We start from the raw sequence: 27,056 nt of genomic DNA, 5'->3' as shown, positions 1-27,056 counted from the left end.
TCAAGGCCAGCCTGGGTTACATAGTAAGTTCAAGGCTGGTCTGATTTGAACTACATGGAGAGACCGTGTTTCAAAAAAAAAGAATAAGTTAGCTTGAGTAACTTTGGTTGTGTCTCAGCTGCAGTTTTGTTTTGTTGGATATTGGGAACCAGACTCATGACCTGGCACTTGCCAGGCAGGTGCTTTGCCACTGAGCGATATTCCCAGCCCTTAGTTGCAACTTTCTTAAAGCTACTTTTTGTCTTCTTCCTATTTTTATTTCTCTTGTCCTACCTGAGTTCACCATGCTATTCAGAAAGGTGTGCAATTTTTTTGTGGTCTTTAAAAATTTTATTGGTACATTTTAGATTTACATAATGATCACGTTCATCTCAGGGAATTTGTACCTGTACATAATATATCTTTTATTTTTTTTGGTCTTTTTCGTTTTTATCGGTACCAGGGATCGAACTCACGACTGCCTGCTTACAAGGCAGGTGCTTTATATCTTGCTACTTTTCTCCCATTCCCCTCCCCTCCTTTCAACTCTTCTTTTCTTCCCTTCCTTATTGATAAAAGCTTTGTTTCCATTTCTTCTTTTTTCTTTTCCCCCTACCCACACCCTTATTCCCCTTCTCATTTGAGTATTTTCTTCCCATTTCCCAATATATAGTATACATTTTGATCATTATTTATACTTTCAGTTTCTCGCACTCGAGAAACAATGTGGTATTTATGTGCACAATTTATTTCACCTGAGTATGATGTCAAGGTGCACCCATTTACCTAGAAATGTCTCAGGCATATCTTTTTTTTTTTTTTTTTTTGCGGTACTGGAGATTGAGCTCACGACCTTGTGTTTGCCAGGCAGGTGCTTATGCCGTTGAGCTAAATCTCCAGCCCAGGCATATCCTTCTTTATGGCTGAGTAGTATTCTATTGTATTTTTCAAAAATCCTGGGGGCTGGAGATTTAGCTCAGCGGCATAAGTGCCTGCCTTGCAAGCAGGCAGTCATGAATTTGATCCCCAGTACCGATAAAAAATGAAAAAGACACACACAAAAAAAACCCTTATCTTTACTGACTCATCATTTGGTGGGCATTTGGGCTATTTCCAAGATGTAGCTATTACAAACTGCAGAATGGCATGCCATATAAACACAAATGACTTATTTCTGGAGTTTTCTAATTTGAATAATTCTGATTTCTACTACTTACAGTTAGCACAACACACTCAGGCTACAGGAATCAACTAGTTTTTAGCTACCTGCGTTTCTGCCTCACTTGGCTATTAATTTAGAAACCTCTGTCACCTCCCCAAATTCAGTAATTTTTTGTTCCATTTTAGTTTTTTGGTATGGGAACTGAACTCAGGACCTTGTGCATGCCAGGCAGGTGCTATGCCACTGAGCTACATCCTTGGCCACTCTGAGTTCAGAAATTTACCAAATGACACTCAGGAGACTGCGGTGTTGATGGCTTCCATTTTATTAGAAGATTCATAGGAGCAGGTGGGTGAAGAGAGGATCCTTAAAAACCTGATGTGGCTGGCTGCGGTGGCTCACACCTGTAATCCCAGCACTTGGGTGGCTGAGGCAGGAGGATTGCTGTGACTTCAAGGCCACCCTGGCCTACAAAGTGGCCGTTTCAAAAATTAAAAGTTCAAATACAAGAGGGCAGAAAAAAAAAATAAAAATAAAAGCAATGTGTTCTCTTGCACTGGTTAGCAAGGGTTCTTGCTTCAGTGATAATGAAAATAAAAACTAAAGCACAAATTAAAAAAAAAAAAAGATAATTAGAAAGTAAGAGAAAATACTAAAAGGGTGGGCACATCCCTGTAACCCCAGAGGCTGAAGCAGGAGGATCAAAGTGAGTTTCAGACTAGCCCAGACTACATCTGGAGACCTTATCTCAAAGAAAAAAGTCAGGGAATTTAGTTTGAAGACCTAACAAAGATCAGGCTGTTCCCCTGACAAAGGAAAGAGAAAAAAAGCTGGGCTGCAGCTGGAGTGGGTGCTGATGTTCCCGAGGCACACGGGAGCAGCAGGCTGGGGGTCCAGACACTTGCTGGGGAGGCCAAGGGAGCAGATCATTAGCTCCGTTCTGCTTTTCTACTGTGACCGAAGGAAAGTCCTGAAGGGCTGAGGGTGTGATTTGGGCTCCACGCCTGCTTCTCAGTCTTGTGAGGCTCTGCTCCAATCCAAGGAGAGCCAGGCCACCAGGAGTTCCCGAGAAGCACTCTGGTCCTTGGTATGGAGGAGGCTGAGATAGGTTGCGTAACTCTAGGGCTAATCAACCTCCTTTTGCCAAGTGTTAAAACAGTCCCAAAATGACTAGCCTGTCATCGTGCATAGCTTAGAGAGCTGACCTAAAGTTTCACAAAACAAAGGTCAAGCTCCATTCTGCTTTTGATTACTCATTAGATATTTGCAGTCCCAACTGAAGAACCACTGATCTGAACAAAAATCACTTTTAAGTCTATGACCATCTCAGGAGAAAACACACATCATTTTGTTTTCAGATAGTCTTCCTTGTAGTGCAGCCTGGCCTCAAACTTGTGGCAGTCCTGCTTCAGCCTCCCAAATGTTAGGATTATAGGTAAGAACTACCAAGCCTAATTCGTGAATCATGCTTTTAATGAGTAACAAATTAAGGGTCCAGGAATGTGGCCTCTGTCCCTATGACTGTCTCTTGTCACTCTGATCTCTAGATTAGCACAGGACATTGTAAAGTAGGAACTGCAGCTGGGAATAGATGAAAGGACTTTCCTAGCTGTCACTCAAGAGTGTGGCTCAGGTGGGCCCTGCCTGTGGGAGAAGCCAATTTGCTTTGAGACCCATAAGAGTTCTCGGCATGGTCCTGATTCTCAAGGTTGCAAGTGTTCTATCTGAATAAAGAACCCTGTCAAGCAGAGACTGTGCAACCTTAGGTAATTACTTAGCTTCTCTGTGCTTTGGCTTCCTTATTCATAGAGATAAGTGCCCCCACTAGGCAGGCCTGGTGGTGATGGATGGCGGGTCTTCCAATTTATGGACAAGCAAGTGTATGGTGAAGGATAAACAAGGCGATGCACCGTGGTTTGTGGGGGTTTCAACAAGGTGGGAGCTCTTGTGTCTTGTAGCTAAGACAAAGACTTCCCTGATTGGCCAGTATTTACAGGGTCCTTAACTATCACAGTGTTTTGGGGGAAATGGCAGGGGACAGCTGAGGAAAAAGATGCGATGTGATACTGAGCAAGGACTTGTGAGGCAGAACAAAGACTTTGGGAGCAGTGACTCTTTGCTTAACAATAGAACTCTTTGATCTCTGAGGCTCCCGGGTTCCAGAGTGAGTTACTGTCCTCTGCTGCAGTGTCATCTTGCCTTCAGAGAAGGCACAGTGTCACAGACCACTGTAGGTCTCTATCATGTCCATTGATGTCGAGAGTTCTGTTTTCTGCACACCAGCCACTCTTTGGGCCAGACCCAGGGCAGACTCATAAGTTAATGTAGAAAAGCCATTGATTAATTTCTGTTTTCTTTTTGTGATAGGATTTTACTATACGGTGCTGGGATTACCGGCATGAGCTATCACAATTGTCCTTGCCATTGATGAATTCTTTTTTTTTTATATCAGTACTGGGGATCAAACTAATGACCATGCACTTGCAAGGCAGGCACTTATGCTGCTGAGCTAAATCCCCAGCCCTGCCACTGATGAATTCTAAAACCTGCCTTATGTGGTCTCCCTCAGTGCTGCACCTTTATATTATAATCCAGCACTGGGAAGGCTAAGGCAGGAGGACTGCTTGAATTCAAGGCCAACCTGGGTATATAGCAAGACTCTGTCTCAAAAAACAAATGAAAGCATAAACAATTTAAACATTTTATACTCTTCTTTTTTTGTCCACTTTACCTTTTTTTTGTGTGTGTGGTGCTGGGGATCAAAACCCAGAGCCTTGCCCATGCTAGCCAAGGGCTGAGCTACCCCTGAGCTATATTCTCAGCCCCCTTAGCTCTATTTTAGAATAAATGCTTGCTCACTATAAAAAAAAAAAATAACAGTTGGGCATGGTGGTGCATGCCTGTAATCCCAGCACTTAGGAGCTGAGGCAGAAGGATCACAGCAAATTGGAGCCCAGGCTGAGCTACATGGTGAGTTCAAGGCCAGTTTGAACTACGTCTTAAGAGCTTCTCTTAAGAAAAATTGAGCCAGGTGTGGTGGCTCACACCTACAATTCCAGCACTTGGGAGGCTGAAGCAGGAGGATCATTGTGAGTTCAAGACTAACCTGGGCTACAAAGTGAGCTCAAGACCAGCCTGAACTGCGTAGAGAGACCCTGTCTCAAAAAAATTTTTTTTTAAATTAAATTTAAAGAGAGAGAGAGGAAGAAATGAAAGCTAAGGCAAGTTCTCTCTCTCTTTTTTCCTCCCTTTTAGCCTTTTTTTTTGAGACAGTTTTGTTATGTAGCCCAGGCTGGCCTCATACTTCATGGCAATTCTCCCACCTCAGCCTCCCTAGTGCTGGGATTATAAGCATGCATCACCACACCTGGCAGCAGAGGTAAATTAATCCCAGCCTGGGCAATTTAGTCACTTAACAAAGCCCTGTCTAAAAAAAGAAAAAAGGGAAAAAAAAAAAAAAAAAGAACTGGAGATGTAGTTCTGTACAAAGGCCCTGGATTCATTCTAGTGTCACAAGAAACAAACAGACAGAAAGGAAGGAAGGAAGGGACAAAAGATAGGGAAAGGAAAAAAAAAATGGGGAAAAATAGGAAGAAAAAGTAAAACTTACCTGAAATCTCACTACCAGTAGAAATTTGTAATTACTCTTATCATACCCCCATATAGTTACAGAATGTATAGATAGGATTGTGTCATTTTGTTTTTTAAATTTTTTATTTTTATTTATTTTTTTACGTCAGATGGGTAATGTGCCGATGTCGTAACAAGGTTGAAAGGAGGCACATGTCATGCATGGAGCATGAATACCCAATCATCACGCTTATGAACCTGAGGATCTAAATTTTTTATTTCTTGCAAGGGTATTGAGACAGGGTCTTGGGGCTGGGGATTTAGCTCAGTGGCATAAGCGCCTGCCTTGTAAGCAGGCAATCGTGAGTTTGATCCCTGGTACCGATAAAAACGAAAAGGACAAAAAAAAAAAAAAAAAAAAAGACAGGGTCTTGCTTTGTCTCTTATGCTGGCCTCAAACTCTCAGCATCCTCTTACCTCAGCCTTTGGTGTGCTGGGGTTAGAGACCTGCAGCACCTCACCCAGCTGTGTGAGATGCCTGTAACCCTAGCACTCAGGAAGCTAAAACGTGGCCAGCCTGGGCTATGTAGTGAAACTGTCTCGAGAAAAATAAAAGGAAGCAAGCAACTATATTTGTTGGTTGTTTAGTGTTCTGGAGCTTTTTGGAAACACAATCTTTTTACTCACCCTGGCCTTGATCTCTCCACTCTCCTGCCTCAGCCCTCCACATAGAGGTGTACATAGGCTGTTGGGGTGCTTTATACGCATGCCAGAACTCTAGCCTCCCGTTCTCCTCTCCACTAGGAGCGGGTGTGGTGTGCTTTCCCTACATAGTTGTCCATGGTTTCCCTGTCCAGGGATTCAGTCTACATCAGATGGAAAACTTCAGAAAAGAAAAACTGCATCACACCAACAGGGACTGACTTTTTCTTCCCATAGTTCCCTAAACACCACACTGTGACAATTGCTTACATGGCATTTACACTGTTAGGTATTATAAATCATTGAGATGATTGAAAGGATACCAGAAGAGCTGGGCGCTGTAGCCCACCCCTGTAATCTGAGCACTTTGGGGGAGGGGAGCTGAGGTGGGAGGATCACTGCCTGGGCAGTTTAGTGACTTACTAAGCTCCTGTCTCAAAACAAAACAAAAAGGGTTGTGGATGGATGTTGGTGTGAAGGCCCTGATTTAGTTCCTAGTACTGCAAAAATTAAAGACAGAGACAGATGGAAGGGAAGGGAGAAAGAAAATACGGAAAGTATTTGCTGGGGATGTAGCATATGATAAAGCAGCTAGCAGCCACAAGGTTGTGGTTTTGATCCACGGCAGTGAAGAAAACAGATGTACAAGAGGAAGTGTATAGAGTATATGCAAATTTTGTGCCATTTTATATAAAGGACTTTAACATCCACAGATTTTGGTACCCAGGGGGGCCTGGCCCCCCACCCCTGCATCTGGATACTGAAGGATGGCTATGCTGAGTATCAGGTAATCCTGTACAAATAACTGCACATGCACAAGAGGTTTTGCAAAAACAGGATTCAGGTGTGGTGGTGCACACCTGTAATCCTAGTATTCGAGAGGCTGAGGCAGGAGGATAGTTTGGACTTCAAGGCCAGCCTGGGCTACATGGTTGATTTCAAGTCAATCTGACCTACATAGCAGACCCTGTCTCAAAAAACTCCCAGATAGTGTGCTACACAGAAGTGCCTCTAGGCCAGGGGGAGTGGGTGGCAACTTTCCAAGGCTGTAAAAGTGCAGGTTACACTAGGTTACAGGTGTTCCAGCTGCATCCCCATACAGATGCAAATCACATTGTTCACACAGTGCAGTAGTAAATGCAGCCATTTTATAATCACTTGTCTTCTTTGAGGTAGATTTTAAGGATTTGATGATAGATTTAAAGGGATTTTTTTGAAAAGGGTTACTTTTCCTTTACTTTTTTTTTTTTTTTTGAGACGGAGTTTCATGAAGTTGCCCACGCTACGTTTTAAGTTTTAGCTTCAAAACCCTTCTGCCAGAATTTCATGAGTAACAGAAGACTATAGATGCCTGCTGCAATGCCTAGGGATCAAATGGGGTAAAAATTTAACAGACAACACAATACTTCCCAGAGCAGATTTGCAATACTAGGTGTTAGCATGTCTAGTTTTTGCTCTTTTGATAAAAAGATCTGTCACTTTAATTTGCATTTCCCCCACTATTCTTGGTTATTTGGATTTGCTATTCAAAGACTTGCTCATTCACATTGTTCATTTTCTATTGTTTTGCCCCTCCCCACTTTGATGGTAATAGGATTCAACCCAGGGCCTCTGAACTGAAGCACATCCCTACCCCTTTTTATGTATTGTTCTCTTTTTTTTTTCTTTTTGGTACCCGGGATCGAACTCAAGACTGCATGCTTCCAAGGCAGGCACTTATGCCACTGAGCAAAATCTCCAGCCCAAAGAATTGTGTTTTGCTTTTTTTCTCCTCTTTTTATGGATTGAGAGGGTGTTTAAATTGCTAAACTGACTAGGCTCCTATTTAGGATCCTCCTGTCTCAGCTTCCCGGAGTGCTGGCATGACAGACTTCTAATTAGCTTTTTTTTTTTTTTTTTCTTTTTCCTTTTTTATTGGTACCGGGGATCGAACTCATGACTACCTGCTTGCAAGGCAGGCGCTTATGCCGCTGAGCTAAATTCCCAGCCGCCCCCCTCCTTTTTTTCCTTCCTTCTAATTAGCTTTTAAGACTTCTGGGAGCCAGGCTGGGGATTTAACTGTGGCACAAGCACCTGCCTGGCAAATGCAAGATTGTGAGTTCAATCCCCAGTACCAAAAAACAAAAAGACTTCTGAGGACTAGGGATTTGGCTCAATGGTGCAACACCTTGCCTGGCAAAGCGTGAGGTCCTGAGTTCAATTTCTGGTACCCCGCCCCAAATGCCTGCCTGGGCCTTGAACTCGCACTCTTCCTGCCTCAGCGTCCCGAGTGCTACAGTCTCAGATATGTGTCACCACTCCCAGAGCAGATACTGTTTTGATTTTAAAATAGGGTCTCACTATGTAGTCCAGGCTCGCCTCGAACTCACAGTTATCTCCCAGCCTCCACCTTCCAAGTGCTGGGATTACAGGACAGCGTTATCATGTCCTATCTATTTATTTAGGTTTCTATTTATTTATGTAATTTATTTGGAAACAGTCTCATTTGCAGTTCAGGTTGGCTTTGAACTCACAGCAATCCTCCGCCTCCGGAGCGCTGAGATTACCGGCCACCGCCACCAGGCCGGGCTCTGACATTTTTTTGGTACCGAGAATCAAACCACTGTTCTTGAGCTTGTCAGGCAGGCGGCTATCTCGGGCGAGCTATATCACTGGCCCGATAACTATTTTTAAAGCTGTTTTGGGTCACTTAGGTTTTTTTTTTCAAAAAAAAACAGGAAGTGCCTTTCTACCTGCGACGCCAACGATCAATTTGCCAGCGAATCCCACCCTCCCCCACTCTCTCCGCCAGGTTCCTGGTTACCACGGGAACAAGGATTAACGTCATCTAAAGCTTCCACGCAGCAAAGGAGCGCAGAGAGCGTTTTGTCCCATGTACGCATGCGCTCTGAGTTTCACTTGTCTCTTACCCAAATCTCCTTCCGGCTGGGACTTCTCTGCCCTGTCCTCAAGATTAATCCCAACGTTACTGCTCCCTGGGGGCGGGGTCTGGAGAAAGGCTTCAGGTAGCCTCAGCCAATCACACAGACGTCTACCTCACACGAGATTAATTGACTCGACTATCTGCGGCCAATGAGAGAGCGCTTGGTCCCTACGTCACAGTTTGCCCCACCCCATTTCCCTCCTTCCTGGCTTTCGAGCTTAGTCCTCGCAGTAACAAACGAAGAACGCGCTGCGACACCTCCCAGCCCACCGAGCTCCGCCGCCATTTCCTTGCTGGGCCTAACGGTTCGGCCAATCCCAGAGCACATCGAGAAGGACGACCGCTCCGCCAATCGCAGGCCGCAGTCGCGCACCCCCAGCCCGCCCCCGCGGCGCCCTCTCTCCTCCCTCTTTGTGCGTCTCGCGCCGCCGCCCGCCGCGTGAGAGGACTGGGTTTGCGCGCTCCGCGGCAGCGCGGTCGGGCCCCCTCCCCCCCGGAAGGTTCGCGAAGAAGCCTTTGCCGCCGAGGAAGAGCCGCCGCCGGCGCCGGTCCCTGGGGGCGCCATGGCGACCGGAGCGAACGCCACGCCGCTGGGTAAGCTGGGCCCCCCCGGCCTGCCCCCGCTTCCCGGACCCAAGGGGGGCCTTGAGCCGGGGCCCCGGCCGGCGCCACCCCCAGCCGCCGGCGCGCTGGGGGCCCTGGCCGCCGCCTTCCCCTTCGCGGCGCTGCCGCCGCCGCCGCCGCCGCCCCCCCCTCCTCCCCAACAGCCGCCGCCGCCGCCGCCCCCGGGCGCCTCGTTCCCGCCGCCGCCGCCCCCCGCGCCGCCGCTCTTCCAGCGCGTGTCGCCGCCGCAGCCAGCGCCGCGTCAGGACCAGCAGCCGGGCCGGGCCGGCGGCGGAGGAGGTGAGTCGGGCCGAGAGCGCGAGAACCGTCGCGCGGATGGGCCCGGCCGGCGGCGGGGCGCGCGGCGGCGGCGACAGAGGCTTCCCGCGGCGGGGGCGCGCGCGCGAGCACGGGGAAGTCCAGGCGGAGGCGCCCTGGGGCGCGCGCGGCCAATACGTGGGGCTCGATTGCGCACGCGCGCTGGGGGAGGGGGAGCGGGACGGGAGTGTGTGCGCTGCGCAGGCGCAGCATGTTGGTTGGGCTTGGCGGGACTCCGAAAACTGGGGTGTAGAGTATGGATGCTAGGACGATGTAAAAGGGTCCGCTGACGATGTGGAGCAGTTACTTTCCTGGTTTTGTAGGCATGTGGAAATAAATGCCAAGAATGTTTTTACAATAAGACATTTTTTGTTGTTGTTTTTTAACCCAAGGTCTCACTGTGTAGTTTAGGCTGACCTTGAACTTGCTGGATTAGCCAGGCTGGCCTGGAACTCGTGATTCTCCTGTCTAAGCTCCTAAGTGCTGGGGTTACAAATGTGCGCCACCACACCTGGCTAAGGCAGGGTTTTGCATGATGAAGAGGTTGAAAGGCTTCAGGTGACACTGGGTTCTTTTTTGACTTTTAACCCACCACTTTGTTAACCCTAGAGAATGTTGGGTCTGACTAATTTCTTCTTAGCTGCTTGAAAAGGTTTTCCACCCTGGACCTGAAACCCCTGGGAAGTAGAAAAATTTGTGTGATAAATGTAGGAAAGTATCAGGAAAAGATAATTTGACTACTCTCCATGTAGTTTTTTGTTTGTGGGACTTTGGTGTATTTTTAAAGAATTCTAGTTTTGGTTTGTGGGAGAGGGTCTTGCTATGTAATTCAGGCTGGTCTTGAACTCACTGTGGCTCAAGCTAGCCTTAAACTCAAGATCCTCTTTTCTGAGTCTGGAGTGCTGGGATTACATGCTGGTGCCACTATGTCCGGGTTTTTGGTGGGGGCGGTTTTGTTTTGTCTTTCTGAGACAAGGTCTCACTATGCAGTTCAGGTTGGTCTTGAGCTCACTTTGTAGCTAAGGCTGGTCTCGAACTTGCAATGATCCTCCTGCCTTAGCCTCCTAGGTCCTGGGATCACAGGCATGTGCCACCCACCAGACCCAGCTGCCTGGGTTCTTTTGAGAGTTCTAATCCAAACTGTCCAAAGTAGCCAGGAAAGATGTTGAATTCTGATCTTGGCTATGCTTGTGAAGAAAAAGGTGATTCTGTTGGAGAATGATGTTTTTTAATGTATGATAATATATTTGTTTTTCAACCTTCTTTAGAAGATGTCACTAATAGATGGACATGGGAGAAGCCAGGAGTTCTCATTTCTGTTTTACAGGCTTATCCTTGATTCTAAAATCTTGTCTTTCAAGGTGTTGCATAAAGTAATATATCTCATTAACATTTCTACTTTGGGTTTTGTTTTTGGTGTGTGGACTTTTTTTTTTTTTTTTTTTTTTTTTTTTGGTACTGGGGATTGAATTTCGGACCTCATGCTTGCCAAGCAAGCACTTAAACCACTGAGCTAAAATCCCTGGCATTGGGTTTTTGAGGCAGAGTCTTACTGTGTAATCAGGGTGGTCTTGAACTCACTATGTAGCCCAGGCTGGCTTCAGACTCTCTCAATCCTCTTCCCTCAGCCTCCCGAGTGCTGGGATCCAAGTGTGCACCACTATACCTGGCTTTCTGTTTTTGAGACAGGGTCTCTGTAGTTCAGGCTGGCCTTGAATGTGAAGAGAACCTCCTACCTCAGCCTGCTGATACTGGGATTACAGACATGCAAGCACCTGCTATTATTTTCACTTTGTGAAGACCTGTGTGTAAATCAGGGTTGTTAGTTAGGCTGTGTCTTGGGGTAGAGCCCTAGAGTAGCATTTTCAAGGTTTTGAGTTTGAGCCTTAGCATCTCAACAAAAGAAAAAAAGGTCTGTTACCTTGTTTACATGATTTACAGAGGTCTTCCAGGCACAAGTTACAAATGTGAAACATTGATTTGCCTGACCACCTTACAGTTGCTGTGTTTTCATTTGTCTTTGTGTGTGTGCCCGCGCGCTACCGGGGATTGAACTCATGACCTCCTGCTTGCCAGGCAGGCGAGCTAAATCCCTGGCCCTTGTCTTTGTTTTTCATCCTTTGACATTTAAATTGTAGATCAAGTTCTCAGTTTCATAGTATGCTAAAGTTGTGTGTACTGTGTCTTCCTGTCTGTTTAAATTTGTGCCTGATGGACTTTGTCTGCCTTTAGACTTCCCAAGTAAGAAACGGAAGAGAAGCCGCTGGAACCAGGATACAATGGAACAGAAGACAGTGATTCCGGGAATGCCTACAGTCATTCCGCCTGGACTTACTCGGGAACAAGAAAGAGCTTATATAGGTAAATATACGTTCTGTATCCAAGGTCATTTTCTGATTATGCTGAGTGATGTATCTTGAAAGTTTTAAGATTTTAGTTTGCTTTATTGAGACAAGATATGATCAAGTGTACTCTCATGACTTTGGCAGAATATCAGGTTTGGCTAAGTGAGTCCTGCACTTGCAGCTCTTTTTGGTTTGTTGGGAAGGCAGTGTTAGTGTTCTCCACAAGTGCCAGGAAGGTAGTGGGGCCCACTTACGAGTGAGCTTAGTTCCCAGTGTGGCAGCCCACCCTTTCCAGCTGCTGGTCAGTGCCAGTGATGAGGTGAGTGCTTCGTCTGCCTCTCTGGACAGGCCCCGTGGAGAACACTGCAGGTATTGTAAGCCAGGTACCTTTTCTACAGCATGGCCTTTCACCATAATGTCACATCTCTCCTCCCTAAAATGTGGTTTTACTTTTTATAGGTACTTTCTGAAAAGAAAAAAATAAAACCCAGTTTGAACAAAAAATGGTTCTACAAGTGTGTATACAGTTCACCTCTGTTCCATTTTGTTGAACTTAACCTTCCCTTCAACATTTTTTCTGGTTCAGTCTTTGGAGAGCTGTCTTAATCTGAAGGCTCTTACATTTACTGCTAAAGAATTCCTTTGGGAAGGAGATGTTGCTTGATACAGAATGAGGTGGTAGGATAAGAGATCTCTGCTGAGAGAGTTAAAAAATAAAGAGTGACTGTCCACAGTGGAATTGAAATTAACCTCAAAATTACTTTTTTTTTAAACTATAAGGTCTTTAATGGAAGTTTTTATATTTATGTACTTACTGCAGCTACCTCAAAAAAGTACACTTGACAAACAATTCTTAATGACCTAATAGAAATACCCATTAGAGAAAATGAAGACAAAGACAGCTCTGGTTCTGTGAGACTGGCTTTGACAAAGCTGCAGGGCAGCTTGATCCGATTGTGAAAGGTCTTAATTTCCTGGGTTCTAGATGGTTGTGAATTTTAAGGTACTGGAATTGTCTGTCTCCTCCTTATAGTATTACTAATACTTGTTTCTCTACTGCTCTACTTCCATCCATCCTCTTAATATCTCAAAGACTGCTGTGAGACTTCACAACCTAGTGGAGTCATCTGAAGAACACAAGCACACTTAGAAAATGGGGGAAATAAACTTTTTATTTTTCTTCCTGTGGAGGCCTAGTTAGGCACTGAACCCTAAGGGCTATGTATAGTCTTCATTGAAGTAGATAGAATCAAAGCAGAGGCTGGTACAGGTCTGTTCCCTGGAAGATAGCAGTCCCTTTTGATGTACTACTCTTCAGTGTCAGCTTATCCGCTGAGACCCCATACCCTTCAGTCCCCTTAACATACTGCTTGGTGAAAGGGACTCAGTGTTCAGCTTAGTGCTTGACTGCAGAGTCAGAATTTGTTTGGCATAAAGAAACTTGGGGAGTTGGGTATCTTTTGACTGGTGGTACACACCTGGCCCAGGATGCCCCTTACAACTTAGTATTTCCTCAGGGTTTTGATGTGGGGGTATGGGGAACAGCTTTGTGGGTTGGATTAAAAGATACGGGTTAGGCCTACATTAATCTTTGATTAGCGCTAGATCAGTTTTAACCCACCCAACCCAGTAAGACTTGTCCTTATTAGAGATGCCTGCTCAGAACTTAGAGATGCTACAGAGGTGAGAAAGAGGTGGCTATTGAGCATGGTGAAGAAAGCCACTTCAGTTCTGAAGTTCCTATTACCTTGGAAAACCAACTGTGTAAATATTTCCCCTGCAGACACGCAACTTTTGTAATGCCCTCATCTCTCGCTCTTCTGTACAGCCTCAGGCCGAGGCCTGACATACATATAACATTCTCCTTGGGCCACACTACTCCCCATATCCATAGCAGATCTGAGATTAAACTCCTAGTACCTTATGCCTCACTGGTTATGAAGATAATGGTATGTCATGTAATATTTGAATAAAAGCTACAGATACTGGGAGACCCTTACCAGTACAGGTCTGGTGGTATTGAAAGTATATGTACAAATGATCTAACATGTCAAATTGGTCGTTGAATGTCTTCTTAAAGGAATTTTAAACCTGATCTTATGGAAAATTGTCTTTACTCAACTGATATTTTTCCTTGTCCCATGTTAATTTGGTCTCATTTTGGGGTATGTTTAATAAAGAAAACTCTCAAAGTTTTCCCCTCAAGTAATTTGACGGGAACCAGATACAGGTGGGTGATACCATACATGGTGTTGGTTCTGGTCACTAGTCGTAAGCAAGCACTGATGGGCAGGGAGAGGTGAACACCTCCTGGTAACTGCTTTGATAGCCTTAGTGAACAGTCTACTGCTAACCCCTCTTCCAACAAATTGTTTGCTTCCTTAAGTGATAACCATTTTGAAGTGAAAAATACCTGTAGATGTAAATGGATTCCCGCCGCTAGGAGGTTGGGGGATTTGCCTCATTGTCACTGATCAGTCATCCCTTTCAAAGTCTCCGAGTTCTTCATGCTTATTGTTGAGATTTGAGATGTTTTTTGGTAACATTGTCTTTTTTCCATCCTTTTTTTTTTCTTTCCTAACCTGGTTTCTTCCAGTGCAACTGCAGATAGAAGACCTGACTCGTAAACTGCGCACAGGAGACCTGGGCATCCCCCCTAACCCTGAGGACAGGTTGGGAAACAGTTTTAACCAGCTGACAGTAACGCTTTTTACCTTTTTCTCAATACGTTTAACTGGTGGCAACATGTTGTGTCAGTTCATTAAAATTGTAGTTAAGACAACTGGTGTTCTGACCATTTGGGGGACTAGGGTTTAAATTAGCAATATATATGGTCAGTCAACAGTTAGAATTGGAATGAGACAAAATTATTGGGAGAAGAAAAAGTTACTGGAAATGCACAACTGGTTTCTGATTGGTAAGCGTGTAGATTTTAACCGGATTTACCCACCCCTAGGGAGAGGGAGAGGAGGCATTAACCTGCCTTTTCAGTACCTGCCTTGGCTGAAAGCCCACGGGGCAGTTCTCACAGGTACATGATGCAGGCGTTAAGAGTATTTTTGAACATCACTGAATTTGAGTGGGCCAGAAACACAGGCCAGCTCATTGCCCAGTCTTCCTGCTCATGGTTTTGAGGTGGTTTTAAAAAAATCAGATGAGATTTCTAACCAATTTCCTTCACTGCCAATTAATTTTCAGCCATGGCCATTGCCTGGGGGTTTTGGGAGGGGCCAGAATATTATCATCTGTTTTGGGAAGGCAAGCAACCAACCCTAAATCACATTTTTTTTTTTAAAGGGAATGTGGGCCTCAAACAGCTGTGGTCATATGTCATTTTGTTCAGTTAATAATTTATATCACCTGTGAAAAGTGAAAAGTTTATGAGGGTATGAGCTTTTTCAACTGAAATTTTATTGGCTAACTGATCTTTGAATAGCTAAAAATCTGGTCATTTAATAGAAGAACAAGCCTCTTCCTCAGTGAAGTATCTTAGTTCAGCATAGTTGAAAATACTTCACCTTAAAAAATAGCATCTATGGCTGGTCCGAGTGCAGTGGTGTTTACAACTAATTGATCACAACCAGTTACAGATTTCTTTGTTCCTTCTCCACTCCCACTGTTTCACTTGACTAGCCTTAAAAAAAAAAAAAAATAGCATCTGTGACTTTTGTTACCAGTTTATGGCTCATTCAAGCAGGAAGATGATGTAATGGCTTTCAAAGTCACTCATCCATGCGTCTTTCTGCTGCCTTTTGCCAGGAAACAAATTTAACTTTATTTCTCCATAGTGATGCTTTAATTTTATTTATTAAATTTGTTACATTTTTACCAGTAATTTTGGTTGGAAGGTTGTGTTATGTTTCACATTTCTTTTTGACTTAAAGTTTTTTTTTGTTTTTTTGTTTTTGTAAAGAGATTTAACATTGTAGATTATCGACCACAACTGTTTAGTGCCTTTCTGGCCTTTTCCCCTTAACAACATGTCTACAGGTTACCAGGCAATTCCTCCAAAGGTTGAATTTTTAACAAACCTTCTTTGCTTCCTGGAGAACTGGGATTAGAACTTAGTTGATTTTATCCAATGACTATTCTAGGTGAAGAAGTCCGGCCAGTCTAACCTCTAGATTATTAGCTTTTGCCTTTTACTTCCATAATTTGGGAAGAGGTTAAACTGTTGTGAGGCCTTTTAATGGTCAGTTTGGTACTGGTATAACTTGTTTTGGTCATTAGCCAGAAATGCCCTGGGGTGGGCAGTAAAATTGTCAAGTGTGTTAGAAATAAAACCAGAGCAGGGTTTTTCCTTCCATGCATTCACTTTTGAAAGAGGCTGCAATGCCTGGTTGGTTTTGCTTTTGAGCCCAGGTTGGAGGGAAATGAATGAGTTTCTTACCTTAATAATAAGATTATTTCATAAGAAGGTGTATTTTAAAATTAAGCCACTTTATATGATTTTGATGATGCTTAACGTGCAGAGTTAAAAATGTTTTAAAATCTCGTAGGCTTAAATGTGTAAGATGATAGTCTAATGAGCTGGGGTATGTTTGTTTGTGTTTACTATCACTGGATTGTGTTAACAGTTTATACAAATGCTAGAAACGGAGGTGTCATTTAGTCGTCATTAGCCATGAACAAACCTGACCTTTTATTCCATCGTGTGTGTAACGTGGTATGACATGGTTCCCTTTAGGCTGAAGACAGTGGGAGCAGCCGAGTTCAGTCCTTGCTCTCCAACTAGGCAAGGTTCTCAACTAAACCAAGGGTATAGGAGTCTGGACTACTTTCAGGATGTTTTTTTAATAACGTGATCCACATGGTCTCTTCCCTTCTTGCAGCTGCTACTAAATTTTCATACAGAATATCAAGCTATGGTCCTTTTTATAATCTTAACTCAGAATTCTAGGAGTGTAACTTCTCTTTTTTATTACCGCAAAATCCAGCTGTGGTAAACTGACCATTTTATCATTACTATTTTTTTTTGCTTGTAGCATCAGCATTTTACTCCTTTAAAAATGAGAGAGAAAAATCTGCTTTCTGGACTTAAACTCTGGCGGAGAATTTTAGGTTTTCCCCTTGCTGTTGGCAGGTTCAGACCCTAGACAAATATTTGACCAAGTTTGCATTTGCAGCCTCTTGCAGAAGCTGCTATAGTACTTTTAACGGTTTTCTCTATCTAGACTCCCCACCTTGAACAGCCAGAAACAGGTTGTCTCCTGGGCCTTGGACACAGCCAGCCAGGCCATTGAAGGAAAGCGGAGACGAAGCCTTGAATCATCTCTCTCCATTGTGGGGCCCAGCTAGCTGCAATAGCTTGAGTCCAGCTGCTGTGGATGACAGTGCTTGTGCTCACTCTGTTAGGGGCACAGACACTCTTCCTGATAGGCACGAGCTCTCCAAGAGTTCCCCTTACATGTAGACTCGGGTTTCTGTGGTTCAGCAAGTTTGGGATACTTTATTTTTTCATACAAAAATTTGTATTTGGCAAGAAGACTCCAGAGGATGATACCGTCCTTACAGTCTAAAGATTACCCCCAAAGGACATTTTTCCCTCTCTCACCACTTTGAGAAGTAAACCCTTATTTTTTTCTTCACATATGCCAGTGCCCATAATGCTAAGCCAGCTTCCATCTCCCCATTCCACACGATCTGAATAGCACACGTTACGGTCGGTTCCTCCGAAGAGTGTTGTTAGGGTCTGAAAGGCAGAGGGCTGGGGAAGGCGTGTTATAGTCCATGTGGGAATGAGGGGAGCAGGGGCAGAGCAGTAAAGGGGTCTGTTTCCCACAGGTCCCCTTCCCCCGAGCCCATCTACAATAGCGAGGGGAAGCGGCTTAACACTCGAGAGTTCCGTACCCGCAAGAAGCTTGAAGAGGAGCGGCACAACCTCATCACAGAGATGGTTGCCCTCAACCCTGATTTCAAACCACCTGCAGATTACAAGTGAGCCGAGGGGCTGGGTGGTTTGGGATAAAAACACCTGTGGGCCAGTATTGGTACTGTTTACTTCTTGGCCCAAATCACCAATAAATAGTGCATATCAGTGGTTCTAGGAGAACTGTGAATTATTCATCTCAGAAATGTGCAGAGTTGGTGACAGTCTTTCTTCCTTAGACCTCCAGCAACGCGTGTGAGCGATAAAGTAATGATTCCCCAAGATGAATATCCAGAAATCAACTTCGTAGGGCTGCTAATTGGACCTAGGTGAGTAATTGTTACCATAGGGCAGTGATGGTAAACCTTTCAGTGATAAGCACCCAAACTGAAACCCAGAATTCACTTATTGCAGAGTGCCAACACTGGAGTTTGAGTACTGAGGTTTTAATTTAGAAAACAAAACTCATGCATTAACTTCTTTACTCTCAAAAACAGCATGTTGGCCATAGGGTTGCTGCTGTTGGCTGGGGAGTGGGATATGAATTCCTCAGAATCTCTGGAATGTGTCTACTTGTGCTTAATTGGGTGGCATTGGCTCACCTTCACACCGCTTGGTAGGATTCAGTTTGAATTGTATCTGAGAGTTGGTGAGATTTTCCTCTTTACTACTGAGAAATGAGAAGCTCACATTTGTTGTATCTGGCCTCAACTTAGAGACATAAAATTGTTAGTCTAGTTCCGTGCATTGGCAATTTTCCTACCAGTGCCTCCTGAGCCTCTGCAGTGTGAGCTCGTAGATCCGGTATAAACGCAGAGCTTTCTGTCCATGTTAGAGGGAACACCCTGAAGAACATCGAGAAGGAGTGCAATGCCAAGATCATGATCCGGGGGAAGGGATCTGTGAAAGAAGGCAAGGTTGGGCGCAAAGATGGCCAGATGTTGCCAGGAGAAGATGAACCACTTCATGCGTTAGTCACTGCCAATACAATGGAGAATGTCAAAAAGGCAGTGGAACAGGTGAGTGCTGAGCCCAGGAAGGAAGCCTCACGCCAAATATCTAGGTGGGGGTCCAGGCAGTTGTGCAGTTACCACCTATTTTCTCTTCACTAGATCAGAAACATCCTAAAGCAGGGTATTGAGACCCCAGAGGACCAGAATGATCTACGGAAGATGCAGCTTCGGGAGCTGGCTCGCTTGAACGGCACCCTCCGGGAAGATGACAACAGGTAGCGTTCAAGTGTAGAGGAGAGTTCGCAGAGCCCTGAGGAGTCTGGAAGCGGAAGGGTGGTCCATAGCCTAGAGTTGATGTCTTTTTTTCCTTCATCAGGATCTTGAGACCCTGGCAGAGCTCAGAGACCCGCAGCATTACAAACACTACAGTGTGTACCAAGTGTGGAGGGGCCGGGCACATCGCTTCAGATTGCAAGTTCCAGAGGTGAGGGTCTGGTGGTGACTTGCTGGTGGCCCATGATGTACAGGACAGCTTTTAATGCACTAATTGATATTTAAGCATTACTTTTGTGGATGTGTCCTGTGTCACGTGGTTTAAAGCTTAGAAGGATTAGAAATATGTACAAAAAGCTATTTGTCCTCGAGTCCTAGAAAACAGGAAGCTTCCATCCTGGTTATAAACGTCTAGCCAGGTGTGATGTCACACACTTGTAGTCCTGGCCCTTGGGAAACTGAGGCAGGAGGATTGCTACAATTTTGAGGCTGGCCTAGGCTACAAAGTGAGTTCAGTGCCAGCCTGTATAGCGAATTGCAGAGCAAAACCCTGTCTCAAAGAGATCAAAAAAAAAAGTCTGCACTGAGGCTCAGTCTTCTTTGAGATTAGTTCAGAAAGACTAAACAGACGAAATCTGACCAGTTGCAAATCAGTTCTCAGTGCCATCATTTTCCTACTTGGGTTGAAAAGTGTTTTCCTGGCAGTTGCTCCAGTCTTGCATAGATTTCCCTTCCCTTAAGCTGGGAGGATGCAGTTTGGTGAGAGATGAGAGGACTCACACTCTTCGTGGTTGAGGAGGACCTAGTGCTGTCACCAGGATTTTAGCCCAGAACCTGATGATCCCAAAACCAGAAGTGCTCTCTAAAGTGGAAGACCTAATGGGCCTGTTTAAAACCATGTCTAGTGAGGATTGGGAAGAAATGCTGACCTAATAATAGCTTAAAATTGTCAATTCTTCAAGGTCAAAGCTTCCTCCTTGAGCTTTTTCCCCATCTCTACCCACCTCATTTCAGGCCTGGTGACCCCCAGTCAGCTCAGGATAAAGCACGGATGGACAAGGAGTATTTGTCTCTTATGGCTGAACTGGGTGAAGCACCTGTCCCTGCGTCTGTGGGGTCCACCTCTGGCCCCACTGCCACGCCTCTGGCCAGTGCACCTCGGCCTGCCGCTCCTGCCAACAACCCCCCTCCACCGGTGAGCCTTGGGCCTGGTCTCTTGGTCTGGCTCCCTGTTCTCTTCTGCAGAGACTGGAAGCTACGGCCAAGTGCTTTGGGTGGGGTGAAGTGGTGGACATGGCTGGCAACATTGTTCTTCTGGAATGTATGGCCAGAGTGGGGACCTCTTAGGAGTCCGCATTAGGATCCCACGGCAGAGCCAGAAGAACAGTGTTGCCACTGGGGAGAGCAGGCAGGGGCATTGGCGGGAAATGCTCTCACGTAGTCTCTCATGTCCACTACCCAGAGCCGCCCGCCTTGGATGAACTCTGGCCCTTCAGAGAGTCGACCCTACCACGGCATGCATGGAGGAGGTCCTGGTGGGCCTGGAGGTGGCCCCCACAGCTTCCCACACCCGTTACCCAGCCTGACAGGTGGGCACGGCGGACATCCCATGCAACACAACCCAAATGGACCCCCACCCCCTTGGATGCAGCCGCCACCTCCACCGATGAACCAGGGCCCCCACCCACCTGGGCACCATGGCCCTCCTCCAATGGGTAAGTAAGTGTCAGACCAAAAACCTTGGGGCTTGGGGGGAAGAGGGCTGAGGTCAGGATGCTGCAAGCATGTAAGGCCTGCCGACCTCGCCAGAGTCCAGGCTCTAGAGGGACAGGGCTGTTCCAGTGACCAGGCACCCTCTGCGAGGGCAGGATGCTGAAGGCTGAGTCTGGGGCCAAGGAAGCTATTTGGGGGTGTCTTCCCTATTCAGTTCAAATGTCCTGCTAAGTTCCTGCTCTTTCCTTCCATCAAGATCAGTACCTGGGAAGTACGCCTGTGGGCTCTGGGGTCTATCGCCTGCATCAAGGAAAAGGTAACTGTTGGCTTTGTGTCCACACCTTGGCCTGGGGGTGAGTGGCCAGGTTCCCTGTTCCCTGGAGGCCTCACCTTGCTCTCCCTCACTGCAGGTATGATGCCGCCGCCGCCTATGGGCATGATGCCACCGCCGCCGCCTCCTCCCAGTGGGCAGCCCCCGCCTCCTCCCTCTGGCCCTCTTCCTCCATGGCAGCAGCAGCAGCAGCAGCCTCCACCGCCCCCTCCGCCCAGCAGCAGTATGGCTTCCAGTACCCCCTTGCCATGGCAGCAAAGTGAGTGGAGTATTTTAGGCTCGTGGGGGTGGGTGGGACAGGGGTTGGGACTGAGAGGAACTGTAGAAATACATGGCTCATGGGCGGGAGACACCTTGGGGTGAAGCTGGTCTGGGTGGGAGGAAGGTGGAAACAGGGCAGACTGGCCCATGGAGGATTTGTTGGGGGCAAAGCTGATGTTTGGTGTGGTTGTGTCTGGGAAGAGGTCTGGGGGCCTGTAGGGGGCTTGCGACTAAGGAGGTCGCCAGGAGTCCAGCCTCTGGGCAGCAGAGAGCTGCTGGCTGGCCGAGCCTTGGGCCGGGCCGGGAAGGTGCATGCATGTTATGGAGGGGCTGTGATTGGGCCGAGAGACTGCAGAGTTAGAGCCAGGCGGTGCCGTGGCCTTGGAGGTTGAATGTGCCGTTCGGTGGTGGCGGCGGCTGGGCGGAGGGACGTCAGAGCCGGTTCTTGTGTCTGGTACTTTCCCCTCAGCCCCTCCAGGGGCATTGGTGACAAAGGGCTTGCTCGGTAAGCCCAGAGACCTCGAGGCTGACCCCAGGGTAGTCCTGCCCACCCCTCCACTCCCCATCACCAGGACAGCCCCGCCCGCCCGCCCCCACCACCGTACAGCATGCCAAGCCAGGAGCAGGCGCCCCTCGCCCCGTCCCAAGGCAGCAGCCGCAGAGAGCCGCGGTGTGCCCCCGCGCGTGTGACCTTGGGCTTCTTTACCACCCCAGATACGACGACTACCACCACGAGCGCTGGCACAGGGTCCATCCCGCCATGGCAACAGCAGCAGGCGGCTGCCGCAGCTTCTCCAGGAGCCCCTCAGATGCAAGGCAACCCCACTATGGTGCCCCTGCCCCCCGGGGTCCAGCCGCCTCTGCCGCCCGGGGCCCCTCCCCCTCCGCCGCCTCCGCCACCTGGTTCCGCCGGCATGATGTATGCCCCGCCCCCCCCTCCTCCGCCTCCCATGGACCCTTCTAACTTTGTCACCATGATGGGCATGGGGGTGGCGGGCATGCCGCCCTTCGGGATGCCTCCAGCTCCCCCACCGCCTCCACCACAGAACTAGACTCGTTTTTTTAAGAAAATATATATTATATATAGAGAGAATTGGTCTCGTTTAAACACGCCGAACCTCACCATATGGAGCCAGACATTGGGACGCACGCATGTGATTGTGTGTGCACGCATGTGTGTGTGTTCACGCACCGGGCTGGGCCAAGCGACCGAGGACTCGCTGGGGAATGGGCAGGTGGTAGTAGGGGCGCCAGTTTGGGCTCTCCTGGCGCCCCGTAGCATCGAGTGTCTTCTTTGTCTTTCTCTCCTCACCCAACTCCCTTTGCCTCTCCCCAAACTGGGCCGCCAGGATCCCTCCCCGCGGCGGCGATGGCTCGAGCCATGAGAGTGAGGACTTTCCGCGCCCATTGGTGACCCTTCCAGGCAGACAGCCTCAGCAGCGCCCCTGGTGGACAGGATGGTTCGGCAAAGCAGCCTGAGTTATTTTTGTGGACGGAATCGGAACACGCTGGCTCCATATCGTGAAATTTTTAATTAATTTTTTCTTTTCCCTTTGTTACTTTCTTATCTCTTCCTTTCTTCAGACTCCGTCCAAGGAGATGCTTTCCCCCGTCTTCTGCTGCAATAGAATCTTTCCCTTCACTCCATTCTCCTTCCCCTGCCGAGGAGAGGGGAGCAAATGGTTTTAGGCACAAGCCTCAGTCTTAACGACAGGCTACTTGGGCAGGTGATGTCCTTTGGTTTTAAGTTTTTCCAGGGACCACAGCCACCCCCCAGAGATGTTTGTCTTTTTAAAGTATGGGGTTTGTCTCTGTCCCCCTTGTTGAAGTTGCCTAGGGCCGGTTAATCTCCAAGCCCAGCACCCGCATCCACCCTGCACTCCTGCCAGCGCTAGGTGGCCCAGCCCAAGCCACCTTGGGCCGCTGGCCTTGAGTTGCTTCTGTGCTCTGACCACCTAAGCTGCCGAATTCCATTTGTTCCTCTCCTTCCTGGAAGGCTTCCCTTCACATTTTATTTTAATCCCAAATGTCTGAATGTTTTTGCAGTGTCAAGGGGTCTGCACCCCTTGTGCCTCTTTCTGCTTCCTACCCCCCATGGAGTGATTATGTTAATGATGTGTAACGCGCGTTCTCTTCACTGGTTTATCTGCGGAAATTTCTCTGGGCTTTTTTTCGGTGTTTGATTCAACACTGCACTAAAGGGGGGGTGTTCCATTGAATAAAAGAGCAGTGTGGTTTTTCCGGGTCTGTTTCTTTACTTCTAAACCTCCCCTGCCACCACCCATGGCAGCAACCACATTGCCCCACTTTGTGTCAGGTAGCTGGCCCCTGTTCCCTCTGGAGGCAAGTCGTGGGGCATTAGGTAAGCAAGCCAGTTGTCACCACATGGGAGCTGAGCATTGTGGGGGGTGCTGCTGTGATGCTCTCAGGTTCTGGTTACATAGTTGACAATCAGGCTCCCAGCTCCTTGGTCACCCCTCATTTCTTTGGTCTCTGACCTTTTGAAAGCCCTTGCCTTGGGCTTGGACCCCCATGTTTGATGAGCTCCAGTTGTGATTTGTACCCGCAAGCTGCCACCTGACTAAGGTCTTGGGCCTGGGGAGGCATCAGCACTAAAGGTCATGCCAGCTAATCCTGCCTGTCAGACACAGAGCAGCTAAAATTAAAACCGCCAAGTGGCTTTTTTCTTTTCTCTGCTGGTGACCTGCAGCCTGCCAGCACTGCAGGCTTGGGGGAGGGGCGAGACGCAGTGCCCACCTTGTGCTTTGTAAGCACTTCTTTACAAAGGGTCTTAGGTTGTCCGCTTTTTCTTTGGGGCAGGGGCTAGTACCCATTGTGACACAAATCCATGTTAAGTGTCCATGTGGTCTTGAGGTCCTTGGGTGGCTCCAGCTGCCGCTGTTGCTTGGCTGTGCTGTCCCTGGGAAGAGCTGCCTTAGGATTGCTGTCATACATGCGTGCATCTCCCCACACACCTGCCTGTGCCTCCAGGGCAGCTGAGGGACAACAGGCTCCTGCCACCCCTGGCGTCTAGCCACTGGGGGCAGCAGCTCCAGCTCCTGCTCTGGCTGCTTTCCAGCTTTGAGCAAGGAGTTGGCTGCTGGAGCCCAACCTGGGTGCCTGGGCCCTGTCAAGGCTGCTTGTGGGTTGCAGGGCTTGAGGAACCCTCAGAGGGAAGAAACAGACCCCTGGTGGGGTTCCCTCATGAAGCTCCAAACCGAAAGGGGTGGAGGGAGATTTCCTTTTATCCTCAACTGGTGGGGTAGAGGCAGGGCCCGGCTCCCCTCTTTGACCTTGGCTTCACCTCATTGCTTCCCCCACAAGCTTGGTTTCCCTGGCAGGCTTATTGGGCGGTTAATTAGCTCTTTGAAGCTCTGGAAGCAGCAAAGTGGCACTATGCGGGTTTTAGAAATAAAATCGATAAATAACTTAACCACAGCCAGCTATCTCCGCTCTCTCCCCTGGGGCCAGCTCCATGCCTGTGCCCCTCCCTCTGCCCCCTACCAGCAGCTTGGGTTAACTGTGAGAGGAACGGTGATTGAGAAGGCTTCAGTTTCCAAGCTGCCCGTAGCCCTGAAAGGCAAGCCACTGCCTTCAGATATAGAGCAAACACCTGTCACGGGTGACTGGAGAACAGGAGAGCAAGCAGGCCTTCATCCTGCTGCGTGGCCGGCCTGCCCTGTCCAGTTTATGCTGCTGTAGCAGTGTCCCCTCCTCAGCTTGGCAGAGCTGTGCCAGTGTGGAAAGGTCAGCATAAGGGCTCTGTTACTGAGACCCAGCCAAACGCTCTGTGGAAACCCAAGACTGGTGCAGAAGGGGAAGCTGGGTTTCTGCTTAGAAACTCACACACAACCTCAGTTTGTGCAGATGGAAAAACGTGTTTTCAGGGTTTATTAAACCTTTTGGGGTGGGGCAAAAGGAGGTTGACAGCCAGGAAGCAAGCTTGGGTCTCAGGTTTGACAAGCTGGCCGGGATGTGTGGATAAAGAAGGGGTGAAGGATGCTGCCAGGGAGAAGAAACGTTTGGAGACACTGAAACCCACAAGAAAGCTATCTGGAAAGCTGCACACTTGGAATCCCATTACTGCAGAGGCTGAGGCCAGAGGGCTGCAAGCTCAAGGCCAGCCTGAACTACAGTTAAAGCTTGACTTTGAAGGGAAAACCCCAAAAAACAAGTAGCTCCGGTAATGAGGCATGAGGTCAGGACAGCTGGGTTAGGGCCTGTAATGCAGGAGGTAGGTGCTGGGGTAATAGCAGGAGAGGCTGGTGGCTGGGAAAGTGGGTTAACTTGGTCTCAAGATGGCAGTGGGACAAGTTTGAATGGGAAGACAGCCTGGCAGAGGTATGACTTAGGAAATAGAGCTCATTCTGCAGCAGCCCTCCAGGAGACAGTACAGGCCGGGGCTACCCCCAAGCAGGGTCATCCCCAAGGCTAGGTGCTTGGAGGGTGTGGTGCAGCAGAGGTTTGGGGTGGGGCTGCCAGGCATTCTTGTGGAAATCATAGGGGTGAGGGACCCAGCTCAGCAAGCTGGGTGCCATCCCTAGCGAGGGCAAACAAGATGCAGGAAAGTTGTTCCTGCTCCCGTATCTACTAGCATCCTCACTGTCGCCCTCCTGGTTGGTGCGTGGAAACCTGGCCCCGAGGAGCAGCAGCAGGCAGCGCATCTGGGGATGGGCAGAGCAGAGCGTGCAGATTGGCTCACACATAGCTGGTGAGGCCAGGGCCAGGGGGTGGGGCTGCTTCGGCTCAGAAAGTTCTCAGAAACAGCCTGGCCGTCCAGCAGCCAGGCTCAATAGTGTCCTGCAGTTGCCCAGGTCTCTGATTTGTTTCCTTGGCGCCTGTAGGGGAACAGCCAGTTCTCAACAGACTCGCCATGCTGGGGGACTCGGCCAGCCTTTGAAGCAACACAAAGTCCCTGGGTCCATTTGCTCAAAAGGCAGAATCTGGTGTCTGTCCACAGTATTAGGAGGTAGCCACTGAGTGGAGGCAGGGTTTATATTTGCATTTGAGATTATAAATTCAATGAATGTGATGACACATGCCTATGATCTCAGCCCTTGGAAGGCTGAGGCAGGAGGATCACTGAATTTGAGACCAGGCTAGGGCTGCATAGTGAATTCAAGGCCAGCTTGAGTTACAGAGCGAGACCTTGTCTCAAAAAACAAAAAGTAGTAATAAACAATGGGAGAGCAAGGCTCAGGTAAAGATCATACAAGTCAGAACTGGGCCAGCACGAACAATGACTAGGGAACAGCCAAGGCCCGGAAGGGAGAACCTGGAGCCGCTAGGCCGCACTAGGTGTAGTAGAGAGGTGTAGGGGTACAGCTCATTTTTATGAGGTTGCAGCAACAAACCCTGGCCCCAAGTCCCTACCCAACCTAGGTATGGTCCATGCCTGTAACCCTAGAGCTTGGGAGGCTCAGATAGGAGGAGCTGGAGTAGTTGGTGGGGTTATTCGGAGGGTCCAGGACCAACCCTGCTTCATAGACCCTATTCAGGAAAAAACAGGGTGATGACTTATCATTACATATATACAAACTGTACCAATAAATTTAAAAAAAAAAACAGTCTACAGGTGGCCCCCCACTGAGAAGGCCCCAATCCCCCTACCCAGTAGGTGGGTGGAGAGGGGACCACAGTGCCACTGGGCAGCGCCATCGTTCCTGGTCCATGGTGTCTGCATGCATAAGGCTTGAGGCTTCCCTACCCTGAGGGCTGTGGAACTACGGTTCCCAGAGGCCTCTGCTCCAGGTGGGAGGCCCAGCCAGCACTGCCCTGTAACCTGACCATCCCCTTGACAAATGTCACTTTAGCGCTCCTTGAGGGACAGCAACAGGGGGAGCCCAGAGCCGCTGGGCCTGGATGGGGGAGGGGGAGGCCTGCGGTCCTGCCTTAAGCGACCTCCCTCACATGGTCCCCTGGAACTCAGCACCTTGGGGCCCCTGCTCCCCGCTGTGCAGTGTCCTCTGCTAGTCTCACCTCTTCTGTGTGGCCTCCTCACCTGGGTGCAGCCCTGACAGTGCCCTGCCCTGGAGAGCCACCATGCTGAACTTG

At 48.1% G+C, this 27,056-nt stretch overlaps 1 protein-coding gene and 1 non-coding gene across 16 annotated transcripts; one reads left to right on the top strand and one right to left on the bottom strand.

The window, feature by feature from the left end:
• Positions 1-4,875: 4,875 nt before the first annotated feature.
• On the bottom strand, positions 4,876-4,977 carry LOC111756340 (small nucleolar RNA U13). The gene has a single exon (XR_002790828.1). It is a non-coding gene; the product is annotated as a small nucleolar RNA U13 (small nucleolar RNA).
• Positions 4,978-8,558: 3,581 nt separating this feature from the next.
• On the top strand, positions 8,559-23,239 carry Sf1 (splicing factor 1). Of its 15 annotated transcripts, none has more exons than XM_063227470.1 (14): positions 8,559-9,239; positions 11,490-11,618; positions 14,199-14,274; positions 17,387-17,539; positions 17,711-17,800; positions 18,307-18,490; positions 18,584-18,699; positions 18,801-18,908; positions 19,712-19,892; positions 20,139-20,412; positions 20,667-20,726; positions 20,821-21,000; positions 21,717-21,921; positions 22,352-23,239. In XM_063227470.1, the coding sequence occupies exons 1-14, from the start codon at positions 8,900-8,902 to the stop codon at positions 22,479-22,481; spliced, it is 2,226 nt and encodes a 741-aa protein (XP_063083540.1). In that variant the 5' UTR covers positions 8,559-8,899; the 3' UTR covers positions 22,482-23,239. The 15 variants fall into 15 exon arrangements, with proteins under 15 accessions (XP_063083540.1, XP_063083550.1, XP_063083549.1 ...); XM_063227478.1 differs by having other exon boundaries at positions 8,560-8,930; positions 20,139-20,416; XM_063227473.1 differs by having other exon boundaries at positions 8,561-8,930.
• Positions 23,240-27,056: the final 3,817 nt, after the last annotated feature.

The sequence above is a fragment of the Cavia porcellus genome, unplaced genomic scaffold (genome assembly GCF_034190915.1).
Source record: "Cavia porcellus strain 051 isolate PalLab524CR breed Dunkin Hartley unplaced genomic scaffold, mCavPor4.1 scaffold_17, whole genome shotgun sequence".
Lineage (NCBI taxonomy): Eukaryota > Metazoa > Chordata > Mammalia > Rodentia > Caviidae > Cavia > Cavia porcellus.
Note: the sequence above shows the minus strand (reverse complement) of the source record. Positions and strands in the feature narration are given on the sequence as shown.

Excerpts from the sequence above, each read along its gene's own strand:
- Sf1 (XM_063227469.1), top strand. The coding sequence starts at position 8,900 with ATGGCGACCGGAGCGAACGCCACGCCGCTGGGTAAGCTGGGCCCCCCC. Across the intron at positions 14,275-17,386 it reads CCCCCTAACCCTGAGGACAG|GTCCCCTTCCCCCGAGCCCA; the intron begins GTTGGGAAACAG and ends TGTTTCCCACAG. Across the intron at positions 20,727-20,820 it reads TCGCCTGCATCAAGGAAAAG|GTATGATGCCGCCGCCGCCT; the intron begins GTAACTGTTGGC and ends CCCTCACTGCAG.